This window comes from Labrus bergylta, chromosome 18 (assembly GCF_963930695.1).
Source record: "Labrus bergylta chromosome 18, fLabBer1.1, whole genome shotgun sequence".
Lineage (NCBI taxonomy): Eukaryota > Metazoa > Chordata > Actinopteri > Labriformes > Labridae > Labrus > Labrus bergylta.
In genome coordinates, this window is record NC_089212.1 from 18,300,955 (window position 1) to 18,316,279 (window position 15,325).

Below are 15,325 nucleotides of genomic sequence, written 5' to 3' on the forward strand. Positions count from 1 at the left end.
TAATAGAATTTGTATTGTGATTACTTCAGATTTGTGCAGTATGTTTATCGCAAATGCTCATGTTGAGATGAGGAAAACATTGCAATTTATTTTGCAGCCCAAACATGTTCACACTCCAGACATTCTCTAATAATTCTTGGATACTTTTTTAAAAATCTTTAATTTATTTCTATTTTGCTGTTAACTCTTTAACAGCTGTGACACCTGAAGGTCTTTTAAGGGTGCCATCTTATCAAGTCTCATTTAAAGACAACTGACTGTTTTTGACTACAGCAAACGTTAAAACCTTTCAAATTGTATCTGATAACAACTGCTAAATTATGAAGCAGTGACTGCAGGATGAGAACCATCATTAATGCCTGTGCTTTCCCTGCTTGCTATGCTACAGTATGAACACAGTAATCCGTCTGATTCATTTAGTATGCTGAAAAAAATAGAGTTCTCTGATGCTATCACACAAATCCTGAGGAACGGAGGATATAATAATAATAAATTAAAGATATAATTGTATTGTTATCGATTCATCTTTACCTTCAAATAATAAGTTATCTTGCTCTATTGTTATAACTGATTAATTGCTGCTGGTTTGGACAGTTTTTAAAGTATACTTTTAGCGTTTATCAACACAGATGCAGGAGTATAGCTCCTCTCATGCAGTCTTGTACATTTTATCCTCTGAGGAAATGCTTAATTTATCACCACATCTTCTTTCTATTTCCTAGAGTGCAGCTAGAACAAGATATCAAATCTCTTATCACACTCATTCCGTTAACCCTTCACCGGCCTATCACTGCACGCAGCATTTATTCCACACACGTCCACCAGGCGGAGACAGAGCGAGTTAAATGTCACAGCCGAGGGCTGAAGTCTCTCTGAACATCTCCCTGTGAGGCAGAGTGAGAGAGAGTGCTTTTGAGGGGCAACGAGGGAGAGAGGAAATGAGTTCGCAGAGGGCAAATGTGCTTCACTGATCTGGAAGTCGGGGAGTCTCCTCTTTCTAGTAGAGTCGATTCCACTGAGTGGTTCTTCTGAGGGCATATACCCACAGAGGAGGATGCTGATAGGTCAAAGTGTCTTGAACCCGTCTCACCTGTAGATTTTTTGTGCCTGAATAAACACCTGACCCTGAATTGCTACCACGGCTACGTCAGCGGTGTGTGAATGTGTATGAATGGAATAGTTCTGATGGGGAGTTTACGTAGCAGCCTCTGCTATCAGTGTGTGAATGTGGTGTGAACGGGTGAATGTGAACCTAGTCCATGTTCTATTTACAAATGTTGAATTTAATATGAGCGGTTATGTTGCGGGCCCTATGTACGGATGCTATGGACCGTTGGTTCAAATCTGACCTCGGCCCTTTGCTGCATGTCAACCCCAACTCTCTCCTCCCAACATTAGTTAGCTGTCCAATCTAATAAAATTGAAAAAGCCCCAATATAACTTTAAAATAACCCCCCTCAAAGAGTAATAAAGGACATATGTGTGATAATAAGTGAGTGACCTTAGCTGATGATTAGTTCAAAAAAACAAACACAGAAAAATAACCATGATATGACCATGTTTAAGCCATATTTTAAATCTTTTTAATATATCTCACATTTGATTTATTTACAAAAGACAGTGGCTTTGTGACATAAAACTATGTTTTTGAAAAATCAACATGAGAAACAAATGTGTACCAGAAGCATAACCATACAGAACACAGACAGTGATAAATAACATCAGGGGGAGCATTGATGTCCAGGTTGTTTTCTTTTGCACATTGTCTCTCTGCAAACAATAGAAGTATTACAATGTGTGCACCTCTGTATGACCGACTGTGTTTTATTAGTAATACCCCGAGTTTCGTCTGACAGGGTTTACAGTATTGCCTACACGTTGGCTTGAATGACATCAGTGCCTGTCTATCTGTATTGTAGATTTGGAATGTGTTAATCAACTATTAAAAGCGACTTTTCCCAGCAGATTCCAGCAATGAGAAAATTTGACCGTGAACATCTCCAGGCATTCTGTGAGTAAAACTATGAGCAACGACAACACACGAATGCAGATATACTTTGATATATACCTGTAATGATAAAAAGGACACACACAATGTCTGCAAACAGTTTGGCACAAATGTAAAGGCTGAGCGTCCGTTTCCCCCAGAACACATTGAATTAATAAATAAATAAAAAAATCTACATAGTCACAGACATAAAGGCTGATAGATCATCTTATTTGCTGAATGGTTACTTTATACAGCACTTTACAGAACAGCTACAGGCACAAACTGAAAGAACAAAAAGAGAGCAAGCTTTTCTAATGCATGGCCAGAATGAAGGGGAAGACTGTTACATATTTTCCTCTGTGTTTAAATCATTTCTGGATGATTTCTGCTGTACATTTTTGACAGCATTGACAGCACAGAATTTGTCATTTCATTCTCTACACCTTCTTCATATTAAATAATTGGGCTCAAGTGTGAGCGCGCAGGTGAATCTAAATTTTTGGACAAAATCATTACACTGACTACACTCCACTAATACTACAAACCAGAATAATAACAATAACGCTAGACGTAGAGCAGAACAGAGAACTGATAAAAACATCACATTTAAAAACATCGAGAGCAAAGGAGCCTCTTTTTGTTCTTTTTCTTGACAGTGTAACAGGCTGTTGAAACCGTATACGTAGCTTATAGGACAGGCTCGCTGTACAAATCTTGAAACAATACGTTTTTCTGCTTTTCAGTTCCAATCAGCCAGATTTGACCCACAACTTTCTTGAACATATTTCTCTCAAACAGCTCCCAGGCCCTTTTTCACACGAATTTCAAGCAAACAATGCTCATTCTCAATTTAAAGGAACGGACAAAAAACATTGAACCAGAAGACAAAAATGTAAAGGTAACTTCGACCTGATCTCTGTTTAAAATCCTCGCTGGTTTACGGCTACTTGTCACTCTCCTTTTCCCGTGATGGACACTAATTCACACACAGAAGAAAACGATATCCAACAACATGCTTCACCAAATAGCACTTCTGAAAAACAAACGTCCCTACTTCTGACAGTGTGCTCCACATTCCTTTACCCAACATTTACCACTTACTGTTGTTTTCCCTACCTTTATGTTAAGAGTTCCATTCCAAAACGAGACACATTTACTGGTGAAATGAGAATATAAAGATCTGCTCCAGGACATTTGAACCCAGTTAAACAACAGAAATCACAAGAAAGTTAAAGGACTACTTTCTCTTAACTGTGGATGTATTGTTTGGAATGAAACCCTCTTTTTTTTACTTAGTCATTGACTTTAAACCTCAGGGGCCGTGACCAATGGTATCTAACAGTAAAAGGACCATATTTCTCCTGGAGTAGCTCGGCATTCCCTGAGCACCTACTTTCATTGCACATAAACATTTTCAATAATCCTTTATCACCTAAATACAGTTTTTCCTACATACCTACTACAACCTTACATCCTCACAAACCATATATAAGTGTTCATTTTGTTACTCAAAGCTACGCTCATTGCCTAATTCTCCATAATTGAACATCCTGAGGTGCGTCCCTACACTTAAATGATAAACACTTAGGCTACCAGCTAGTTGAGTTTAGATAGGTTTGTACGGGGGAGGACGTAATGAGCTCATTATTGAGTTTGTAGTAGCCCCTTGGGTTCTCTTTATCGCACAGCCCTCTTATTTGTAAGGGTGGCTCACTGAGAGCACAGTAGCAGCAGTATAGTATGCGACTCAGTGAGTGTGTTTACGTGCACAAAGTATTCTGGATACCAGCTGTTACTTTTGAAACAACATACGTATATACCTGTACACATGAATTGAAATAACATTATAATGGAAACCAAACCTCAGCTCCTCCATAAAAAAAAACCAAGGAGTGTTTGGTCCCCTACAAAAGAACAAATATAATATCTGTCTTCCAGAGGATTATATGTCTAGATTGATACTGCTTTCATGTCTGTAAATATGAAGCTACTGCTAGCAGTGAGCACAGCATAAAGACTGATAACAGCAGAGGTTAAACGATCCACGTGAACTATACAGCTAATGCACCAACTGTTTAAATGTACTAACATGTCTCTGTGTTCAGCTAAGATATAGTTCAGCCCCTAACCCCCTTTAAAACTATTACTTCTTTTATGCTTACTTTTTTTTTGGGGGGGGGGGGGTAATCAAACATGATATTGAGAGCTTTAGAGATGCTGTTTGGAAGATTTAGTTCAACATAATGGAAGATCAGCTTTTCCACTGTTTCCAGGCTTAATGCTAAGCTAAATCGTTGCAAGCTTAGCCTCATATTTACCAAAAAGATATAATCTATCTCTTAACATCATACAACTACCTAAATCAGTACAATACACAGGCTGGTAGCTGTCTGTTTAGCATTGAATTCTTGAATCCTTTACTTATTAAATGAACTAAAAACAGCCCAAAAATAATAGTTGTAAACACAGGAGACACTCAGCACAGCATAAAGCCTGTCCTACATGTAATAAAATCCAAGTGTAAGCATCTCTTATCTTGTTTGTTCAATTGGTACAAACACTGGATTGAAAAACTGTGTGCTGGCCTGTGTTGTGTCTCTGCTGGTTTGCAAACAAATGCACTCTGACTGCAAGACTCTGAGAAGTCTGCTTTGACAAACTTGAATATTTTCTTTGACAAACTTCAGAACACGGATGTGCAAGTAAACACACTCAAAGTGAATTCTGAGGCAGAACACTTCTGACACCTCAGCTGTCGCCATAAACCCACAAAGAGCTGGCATAGCATGGTACAGTACCTTAATCCAGACATGAGTGCAACTTCATGCAAAAGCAAATAAAAAAACCCCAAAAAAACGAAATAAGTAAAACTAGCGCTAATCATACAAAAGCAATGACGGGAACGCGTTGTGACAGGAGGTCACCTTCATGTAGTGGCGTTCCCGTGGCCATGTGTGTACAGTATTTTATATACAGAATGATCTGCTGCAACGGGAGAAAGCACAGCAAGCCATTCTTTAGCAGTCATGAGGGAATCGTTGGATAATTACAGCAGTTTTTGTTTACAGGACAACATACACACTCGCTAATTAGACACATCTTGCTACCTGCAAGGTGTGAAGAACGTTTTTTTCACATAGTGAAATCCTGTTAGATTACAGCATGCATTACTCTACGTGCTAATGCCAGGGGATGTTGTTCTTGTTTCTGATTCTTCCCAGTTGATGACTGTATGTCCTTACAGGGTGGAATGGTGTTGTTCTTGTCCTCAGTGCTTCGGTACTCTCGCTGTGCCTGGAAACACACACACACACACACACACAGGAGCTAATTTAGCACTGCCGACAGCCTGCACAGTTAAAAAAAAAAGTATAAATGACTCTGTGGCTATGTGCCATGGTGCCTTGTTACTTTGGATGGAAGGTTTGATTGTAACTGAAGCCCATTGGAAGGAGCCAAACAACTATATTTTGGCTAAAGATGTCATGCAAGTTTGTTTTTTGTATGGCCTTCTTTTTTTTTAAATCCAACAAATAGGAAAAAAAAAAAAACTGTCACCAACTATTGTTTAGTCTAAGAAAATAAATGTACAATTTGTTTATGAAAATTGTTTCATATGGACGCAAAGAAGAGCGTTGGTAGCAGTAAAATGATCCTATCACCTTGAGATCCTGATCTTCTATTAGACTCATCTTCACGCGATCACAGGTTATTTATCTGGTTAGCTAAATAAAACAAGGTATTGTTTCCCTAAAGATAGCAACAATATGTTGTTATAAAGTAAAATATATAACGATATTTACTTAGAAATTTGTTATATTTTTTATTATAGGATGACAAACACGTTCATCCGTCAAAATATTCAGAGGTTTTATTTTTTCTTGATTTTTATCCCCAAAGCTTTCGATCGTGTTTTCTCCAGATGAAAAGATGATTGACTTCTTGTCACAAGAAAAAGTCACATCTATATGTAACAGCATACGCAACTTGTGATCTCAATACATTGGAATAATAATGATTACAACCATTTTATTTTTTTCAGTATAAAAACATGACGTAAAATGATCATTCATTATTATTTCTACTTTTTTTTGTGTTCATTCAGCTGAAAAACAAGAAAACAAAAACTGTAGGTTTATGTGTGAGCCAAACCTAACATTCAATAGAAAAAAATAAACTGTATTCTGATTTATTGTGGGATAATCTGTGGTGACTATAGGGTATGTGTAGATTATTAGCATTCACTCAGACCTACCTCTGTCCCCACCGTTCCTCATGATGGTCTCCTCTTCATCCACCCCATCATCAACTTTAAAATTAAAACAATAAATATCAGCGGGCCATGTTTTTTTAGGATAATGTGAAAAAGAAAGTATAGAGGGAAACATATCTGAAAGGAGAATTACAATAATGCAGAAAGTGTATCACTCAACAAAGTTACAAACTGGACCCCCCATGGCGGTTTATTTTTAGCGACTGATTGAGTCGCCTCCTGCTGGCCATAAAACAGAACGCAGGCTTTAACTTTAAAGAATGCAGGCAGTGTCGACCACTGCGTTACAGCGTGTAGATGAAGAACTCAATCAAACATGTGGTGTATACTTACCAGAGTGGAGCTCTTTCACCAGTGACGACATGGTGTTTGTGATTGAGTCTGCAGCAACTAATAGATCATTCCGAAGATTTCTAGGTACACCTACGAAAAAAAAGAAGAAGACATTTTTAAAATCAGGTTAAGAAAATGCAGTTTCTTAACCCGCAGTAAAAGATTATTTTCACACACAACTTAAAATGTGTATACTTTCACAAAATAATTAACTGCTTAGTATTTTACATATTATGCTGTTAGTATGCTGAGTTTTTCAATGAATACTACACGTTTCACGTTTCGCTGTACACTCACCCTGAGCGAAGGCCTCGAGCACATCCCCTCCCACCCCTGCCAGGCAGTCCTGTGGTGTGTGAGTCGGGGTTGACCCAGCTGAGGTGGAGCGTATGGGCATAGGCATGGAGCAGCCCGCACCGTGACTGGGGGAAGAATGAGGGGAGCCTCCAGACTGGGACTGCAACATAAAAACATTCGGGACAGTTAAGGTGCGATGGGCCAAAAAAAAAGGCTTGCATTGAAAATAGATTCTGTTTAATCTGTCAATACAGTTTCGCTTTACATCAGTTGTTCTTGAAACAAATGAGCTGAAAAAGTTACATATAATGGAACAGATTAATACCACTGTCATGTCGTCTAGGAAAAAATAAACTGGTGGTCTGATTGAGTAAAACACACACACACACACACACACACACACACACACACACACACACACACACACACACACACACACACACACACACACACCAGCTAAGCTAACAGTGCCCCCCTTTTCTTGTGTTTGTGCTAAGCTACACTTGACAAGAAAGTGGTGTTAATCAAATCAAACTCTTGCAAGAAAGCAAAGTTACCAGGACATCAAACTATTTCTTTTAAACTATTTAAATTGAATGTATCATAAATTAACTGTTTAAACTGCTACAGTCATTAGGGAAAAGTTGATTTTGAAATATATTCATGTGATGGGTGCTATCGTGAGAACACTATTTCAGCAAAATAATGAGATATATGTATGAAATTTAATGTGTTTGATCATGATGAAAGGTGCAAAAGTCTAGCACATTAATACGATAACACAGGATTTACTTTATAGTCCCAAAGGGAACATTTGCCGTGGGAATTAATGCTACATACAGCTGCAACGGCTTAATGTGATAGGAGGCCACATTTTGCTGATGCACATGGAATATTTGATTATTTTCTCGAAATAGTCTTTTATGTACAAACTTTTAGTGAATTTGGAAAGCTTAAAGATTAAAAACATGAAAATCAAATTAATCTCTCCATAGAAAACCCAATTCGGTGTTACTGGGTATCAATGGATGATTGCAGTCACAGATTGCAGCTTTGGGGAGAGATTGCTCTTTTCGCATCTAAAGATGACTTTATTAAAACTACACAGACACAGATGTGACCCAAAGAACTTAATCCTTAAGGGGAGAACAAACAAAAACAGGACAAGAAAACCTTCTGGAAATCCTATACAGGCCGGCTATTCTGCTCGTCTCTATAGTGCACCTTCGACTGCGTCGTGGGGGTAATGAGAACCATGTGTGGGTGAGCGGCCTGTGCTGAGATGAGAGATATATATATCACACAGAAAGGATCACTGTGTGTCTCTGGGACTGGTGCGGGCCTGGGCTGATGGCTTGAAGCCAGGCAGCAGATGGCCGGCCAGACTGCAGTCACATTAGAAGGGAGGTTGTAAGCGCCGATGAAAGGAGCAGGTCCCTGACATTCGGGCTGTGAGAAACACAGTTCTCTCAACTTGTTTGAACCTTATCTGAAAGACTATGCTCGAATCAGTATAGTTGCAGCTCTCCAGTTATGTAGCAAGAAGGTGGTGGAGTTCGACTACATGATAGTAACCCAGTTATTGAAAGTGGAATCCCCTATTCTCTTTCCAACATCCTTCTTACACTCTAAAATGAACACTCCTGTCAATCACATCTGTGTTAAGAACAGAGTATAGAAGCATTAAACTAAGAGCTGAGGCTAGAGCCAGCTTGTAAACTGAATTAAAGGCAACTTACAGCCTGCTTCTGCTCCTCATCCTATCAGCCAGCAAAGGAAAGCAGTGAAAAGAGCAAGGAGAGTGAGAGCAACAGAATTAAAGCAGGAGAAGAAGAAGAAAGGGCATGCATTTTTACGTCACATTAACAGAAAAAGTAAAACATCACTGCACCCCCCTTTCATCAAGCATGCCACCATGCTTTAAAAACCAAATCATGTAATGTAGATCAGCACTGACAAAACCTCTGACCATCGGATTTAGTTAAATGGCTATCTGAGGCGATTTTGAGGTCTTTTTGTTATGGCTGAATCTGCGTGAAACGGATGATCGTCTCACCTTCAGCAGCCTCATAAGTCCCTCTAGCTGCACCATCAGCTCGCGTCTGCTCTCCTGCAGTGCCGACATGCGCCTCTCCAGCTCGTCCTTTCTGTGCCTGAAGCAGAAGGAAAGAGTTTGGGATTACGTTTTGAGTATCAATGTGATAAAAACACAACTGACATGGTTTTAAAAAAACATTCCAACATCCTCCTCTTGATAAATGTTGTGGATACATGCAGATTTGTACAGACATCCTTGCAGATGTCTGTGAGGGGATTACTTTTTTATTAGAGCAATATTTCTCTTAGGTCTATGCATATTAACTGCATGTTGTCATTTATCATTACCAACATGTAACTACTGGTGCACTGCATTTATCTCCTGTTACTCTGGTCAAACATTATAGTATGTTTCCAACACTTTCCTTTAAAAAATGCCACTTTGACAAAACATGTTTTGTCATTATTTATACCTATTGGCCATCGTGCTCCTTCAACACTGAAAAAAGTGATATTGTGACATAAACCTGGTCAAACTACCAGGCGGACGGCCACATCGGGCACAAAAGACAATTGTATGAAGGTTTCTACAAGTTCCATTTTAGTTAAATCCAGACAACATTTAAATTCTCATTTTTCTTTTATCTTTTTTGAAATAGAGAAAGCAAGACAGCATTATTAGAGCTTAAATGTAATTTTTTTCAAACCAAAATGTAACATTTACAAGCTTCTCGTAACTGCCCTTCTTGTCAGAATAATCACATAAACTTGTGAACAAGGTTTAACGCGATGCCCCTGACAGCACAATTTCTCTTTATAAACCAAAATTCAACCTGAAGCACTGACAGTCTCAAACAAGGTGTAAGATGTAAAGCTATATTCTGCAGGGCCAACCAGACCGAATGTCAGCAGCATCATTTTCTGCATGTTTATAAACATGCAGACAAAATTACAGGTGTAAGGGAGACAACCGGGACAGAATACAGTCTCACCTTTGTTTGTATACACCTTGTTACAACAAAACAAAAGCTTGCCCTGCATGTAGCTTGAGTTGTTAAACCCCTGGTAAATAACTGGCCATCTGTCTCAGGTGAGAATTCTGGTACATTACTCCCCTCCGGTGTTCAAATAGTGTAACTACACATTAAAAAAGCCACAAAAAACTGTTGCAATCTGCCATTTGTATGGAGCCATCCTATCAAAAACTCAAAAACATCTGCAAATAGTAAACACTTTGATATTTAACCCCCGGGGCTGAATAAAGGCATTATCAGAGATGTCCAGCCGGGCTCCAAACACAGCACAGTCTGGGATGAAATACTTGATAATACCCTAAAACCTGAATCACAAACAAGCTCAGTGAGCTGAAATATGCTTCCAGACATGTTCAGATGAAAGGGGGCAAAATCTTAAATGTGCCCTCCAGTGTTATAAAGCAATTATTTCACAGTTTGATAATTAATTTAGATTTATTTTTGTAATGATTCTTGAATATCGTAGTCCTGTAACATGCCACTCTGAGAGTAGTGAGACTGAGACTATCCTGTTTCATGTCTAGTTCTGCTATAACCGTGTGTTATTTACTAGCATTGAAACATTGTAGATATTTTAAGCTGTAACACATCTAATTTAAATCTTTGTCATGGCTGCCGGCCATAAACCTCGCTGCTGATGCATGCTAGACAAAGAAGGAGTCACTCAGGGCAAGAAGTGCCTTAACGCCCCCTCCTAGGGCAATTCTCTTCCAAGAACTGATCCAAAGAGTCTCAGCATCCTGCCAGCATGACGAATGCCCACACTGCTGCTGATGAAGCTAATCCAAAAAACCCGCCCTGCTGAATTAGGAAGACATTATTTCTACTGGAAGAATGAGTCCAGAACACATAAATACAACAGGCCTGAAGTGGTTTTACTGCTTCATTTCCTTACTATATGACTCCTTGTTTTCTGTTCTCAGAATGAAGACACTCTTAAAAAGAATCAGCTCTGGTGGTGGAGGATGTTACCTGAGGAGCCGTAGTTCGGTCAGAAGTGTGGGGTTCTGCTGGGCTTTCTCTGGGGTCGGCTGAGAGGCCTGCTCGTGCTCCAAACGCAGCCGCTGGATCTCCTGGAGGATCTCCCTGAACGAGTGAGTCAACCAGATACGGAGATTCTTAGACATGTGAATGTTAGAGAAGCTGGTAGGTTGATTTACCAAGTGCTTGCTGTAGCAATATATTTACAGGGCAGATAGGAGAGCGGCATCGAGCTCCTCCTCAATTTCTCAGCAGTAAAGAAAATAAAAGAACGAGGATCTCTATAGTACTGGATGTTCTCTGCCTAAAAAAAGCTGATATTGCAAATAAATCATAGTTGCTGCTTAAATAAAGTGAAATTATAAGTGCAGTACTTTTTTTAAGAAAAGTGGTAGACTAGAAGTATAAAGTGACTTTAAAAACCTCAAAAGTATATCGCAACTAAATGTAAAAATGAAGTTTATTAATCTTTTCTCATTACACAGAAAACACCCGTGGTTTAATTTGAGTTCAGATGGAAGTTTTACCTGTTTTTGTTCTCCAGCTCTGCAATCAGCTGTCTCTGTTGCTTATTTGCATCGAAGTTGAAACTCAGATCTGTTGGAGGACATTGTTGCTGAAAAACAAAAAATGATCATAGAACAGTATTAAGAACAGTGGGAGAACAAACGTGAAACAGCAGCAGCTTCCTTCTGATCACAGCAGGCAGAAATGATTCTCTGCTGGAGACTTATTATGCTTCTGCATAAACAGAGAGCAATTTCAGCTCACCACAGCTTTCTTTTATCCCTCGGTGTAAAAAGCAGGCTGAAAAGTATACATTTCAATAAACTGAAAGTGACATGAATATTTCCTGCCTAAGCCAATGTAGTTGTCTTTTTTCTCACGAGAGATTTCACCTTGTTTTATTTGTGCTCTCCTCACTGCTATAAAGGGTGAAGAGCTCAGTTAGAAAAAGGTGATTTAATGTTCTCCAATGCATGCACCAATCAAGATACAGCAATGTTTGAATCAGAGGTAGGATAATAAGGTTGGAGGGTTTTTCATCATTCTGTGTCCCCATTTCAAATGCCTTCTTCAAATTATAGTCCAGAGCAATTTGATCTCATTTATGTAAGCCTCTCTGTTTACTCTCTTTAGAAAGTGTCAGAGAGCAACTAAGTTCTTCTATTGCAAATGAACATACACTGCTGTCACTGCTTCACATTAAAAGCCATAATGTGGCTGAACGCTGTGTTCTTTTTATTGTCAAACCAAAAATAAACCAAGCAGCAGCCTCTGATGTTTAAAAAAATGAAGCCAATGCTGAAGTACAAACAACTGCAGTTCCTTGAGTGTCCAGTAGCGGCGGGGTTCAAAAGACTCGGAAGTCCTATATACACCCATTTTGAAATGCCCATTTTGAAAGGTGAAATAAACATGTTGACCTCCTGGGACAAGAAATAATTTTGGTCTAAACAGCTCCTGTCTTTATCGGCACACAGTAAGGGGATCCATTTTTTATAACTCATCAGTTTTGATCAAATCAAAACAGATGAGTTGATCTAAAGTGTTTTTAAAACTCCGGTCCTTCTCAACAGAATCGATCATTAAAATAACGAGATTGTATCGTTTTTTGATCATGTGGTATCAAAAGCATCGAAAGTTTTGACAACCTTAGTGCTAATGATTTCATGAATTTTCCTGTTTTATTTCAGACAAATTAACTACTAAGGGAGTGTTTGTGATTATTATTATTTGTTATTATTTTACAACACCTGCGGTTACCTTTTAGAAGTAGCTAAATGGACTAGAATTGACATGTTAACACTTTTGACTTTAGCAGATAACAAAATGTAAAAACGTGAATTAACAAGAACATCCCTGTCTTTCTTCTCATTGGAAACAATGATTATTTATGGCTGAGTGTTACACAGTCTGACTTGTAGGTCCTTATACTGCACTTTCTAAGTTCCCCATGTTACAGCATTAAATGTGAAACACAGTCCAACTAACGCCCACGCTTTAAGACACTCACTGTAGAGTTTCCCGCCTCAGCTGCCAGGCGGGCGGCGTAGCGAGCGATGAGGCGATGCTCTTCATCTAACCGGCTTGGACTCTCCAAGACACTGTCCAAAGTCAAAGACAGAGACACACATCATACACACAGACACATACACATATACAGCAACACTGACCTTAATATGAAAGCTATTGTATAAGTAGAAGTTTCAACAGTCAAAGTGATTACGTAAAATAACTCCTTATAATGCAGTTGACCTTCATATATCTGACAGTTGGCTTTAACTCCAGAGCTGAAAGACAGTCTGAGATAATTACTCATAACAATGAACTGAGATGAATAAGAGAGAATGCAGCATGCCAAATGCATTTGTGACTGAGCCAGTGCCCATTCTGAACACTTCATCACTGCCTGGAAATGTCAAATAAGGCATGAAGCTCTAAATGATCATGGGTGGGGCATATGGCGCGGACAGATGACGGGACATATGCCGTCCCTTCTCGGCGGCCATTCTGCGATGAAGAGTGAAGGACAGCAGAAATGGAAAGTGCTGGACCCTTCTCTAACTCTGACTGGAGAGAGCGCCGGGATTAAAACCGTTAAACCCAATCTGGCTTTAAACCCACTGCATCAACAAACACAGACCCTGCTGCTGCCACTACCCAGGCCCCCAAAACACTCTGCAATCAAGATCTGTATCCAAATCTTATCTTTTCTCAAAGCAGATAAAAAGCAGCAAGTATGATGAGATAATTTTATCTTCTCCAGGTCCTTCCGCGCTTTCTCAGCCACAATCTTAAAATACTCAGCGGATCATTGGATTTTAAGATACCATCACCTGACTCGAAAAAACATTCAGCTTGACGGCGAATGATAAAAGTGAAATCTCTCCATTAACATGTCAAAGCACTTGTTTTGAGGAAAATCCCGAAACTGTCAAGAAATGTCTTAAATAGGCCACTTTTCTGAATAATTAACAGTCTAATCCTCAGGCTAAAACGGAGAGAAAGCCTGAGTTTATGAGTGAGATTAAAGTGATACACTGATGCACAGCAGAGAGGGGATGCGATGACCCTACATGGCCTTTTGGAGCCAGACTGGGTGTCTCCGTGTAAAAGCTCCTCCTGTCGTTTCCTGGCTCGAACCTGACAGTCAGTGCCAGGTTTTACCTTCAAGCTCTGAACTGGCACTTTTCCCAGACATCTTTTATTTTTGTCACACATTTGAAGGTATTCACATTTTTGTATCCAAACAAAATCTCTCAGACGTAACCGGTCCTAATTTGGGGTAGAGAGGCGGATAGAAATGCTTTTCAAACACTTTGTTCTGATTTGATGGTGCTATAAATTAAGATAAAGCTTTAAGTGGCTGAACACCTATTCACTTGCAGCACAGGCACGCCAACATTCTACTTAATGAGGCACTGATTTGGTGATCACTTTACAAGTCATCAAACAAAGCCGAGCAGCTTGAATATTTGCACCAAGAGTGGCCTAACGTCACCCAACAACAATGTGAAAGACTGTTGGAGAGCATGCCACGACGCATGAAAGCTGTAATTAAAAATCCAGGTTGCACCATGGGTAGCGCTGCCGACTCACAGCGAGAAGGTGCCTGCTTTGAATCCCAGTCGAAGAGGGCCTTTCTGTGTGGACTAAGCATGTTCTCCCTGTTAATGTGTGAGTTTCCTCTGGGTACATCGGCTTCCTCCCACGGTCTAAAGACATGCTCATTAGTTTAACGATTTTAAAATTGTCCAAACGTGTGCATGTGAATGTGCCTGGTTTATCTGTCTCTGTATGGCCGCCCTGTGATTGACTGCCGACTACTCCAAGGTGTGCCCGGCCTCTCGCCTGATGACAGCTGGGATCGGCTCCAGCCCCCCCGCGACCCCCAAAGGAGATAAGCTTAGATAATGGATGAATGGGTTATTGCACCAAATGTTGATTTCTGAACTCATCCTTAGTTTAAACGTGGTGTACAATTCTGAATTTGTTTTCCGTTTCATTATTTCTGCTCTGAAAAATCTTTTAGTTACCTTAACCAGTTTTAATTTTCTGCAAATAAAATACCTTAATTTGACTTTTGGAAGTTTGGAGATTTGTTGAAAATGAAAAAGTGATTTTTTTTTTTTTTAGAAACCAGGAACCAATGGAAAACATGTTTGCAGTGGTCTCTTAATTGTTTCTGAGAGCTGTATAGACTCGTGACAGGTTGTTCACTCTTTGTTTTGTATCACAGCAAACTTCGGCCACACGTTATCTTAAATGGAAAAAGAATGCCGATGAGCTTATGCAGTGAGATTCAAAATGTAGGAAAAAGAGAGACTGGTACGAGATTGTTATATTGATATTGATTGACACTCTGAGGCATTAGGG

General features: G+C 39.4%; 1 protein-coding gene across 6 annotated transcripts in view; it reads right to left on the bottom strand.

Annotated features, from left to right (window-relative positions):
* Nucleotides 1–1,541: 1,541 nt before the first annotated feature.
* The window catches only part of dtnbb (dystrobrevin, beta b), a 35,059-nt gene continuing 21,275 nt past the window's right edge, over nucleotides 1,542–15,325 (bottom strand). For 3 of the 6 annotated variants that reach the window (XM_065966523.1, XM_065966522.1, XM_065966526.1), the window contains 9 exons: nucleotides 12,963–13,053; nucleotides 11,473–11,561; nucleotides 10,937–11,050; nucleotides 8,950–9,046; nucleotides 8,633–8,653; nucleotides 6,894–7,053; nucleotides 6,597–6,686; nucleotides 6,246–6,299; nucleotides 1,542–5,284 (listed from right to left, as the gene is read on the bottom strand). In XM_065966523.1, coding sequence (XP_065822595.1) covers nucleotides 5,259–5,284; nucleotides 6,246–6,299; nucleotides 6,597–6,686; nucleotides 6,894–7,053; nucleotides 8,633–8,653; nucleotides 8,950–9,046; nucleotides 10,937–11,050; nucleotides 11,473–11,561; nucleotides 12,963–13,053 — 742 coding nt within the window. In that variant the 3' untranslated portion in view covers nucleotides 1,542–5,258. Of the gene's footprint in view, nucleotides 5,285–6,231; nucleotides 6,300–6,596; nucleotides 6,687–6,893; nucleotides 7,054–8,632; nucleotides 8,654–8,949; nucleotides 9,047–10,936; nucleotides 11,051–11,472; nucleotides 11,562–12,962; nucleotides 13,054–15,325 lie in introns of those variants that run through there. The other 3 variants (XM_065966525.1, XM_065966524.1, XM_065966527.1) reach the window with 3 other exon arrangements.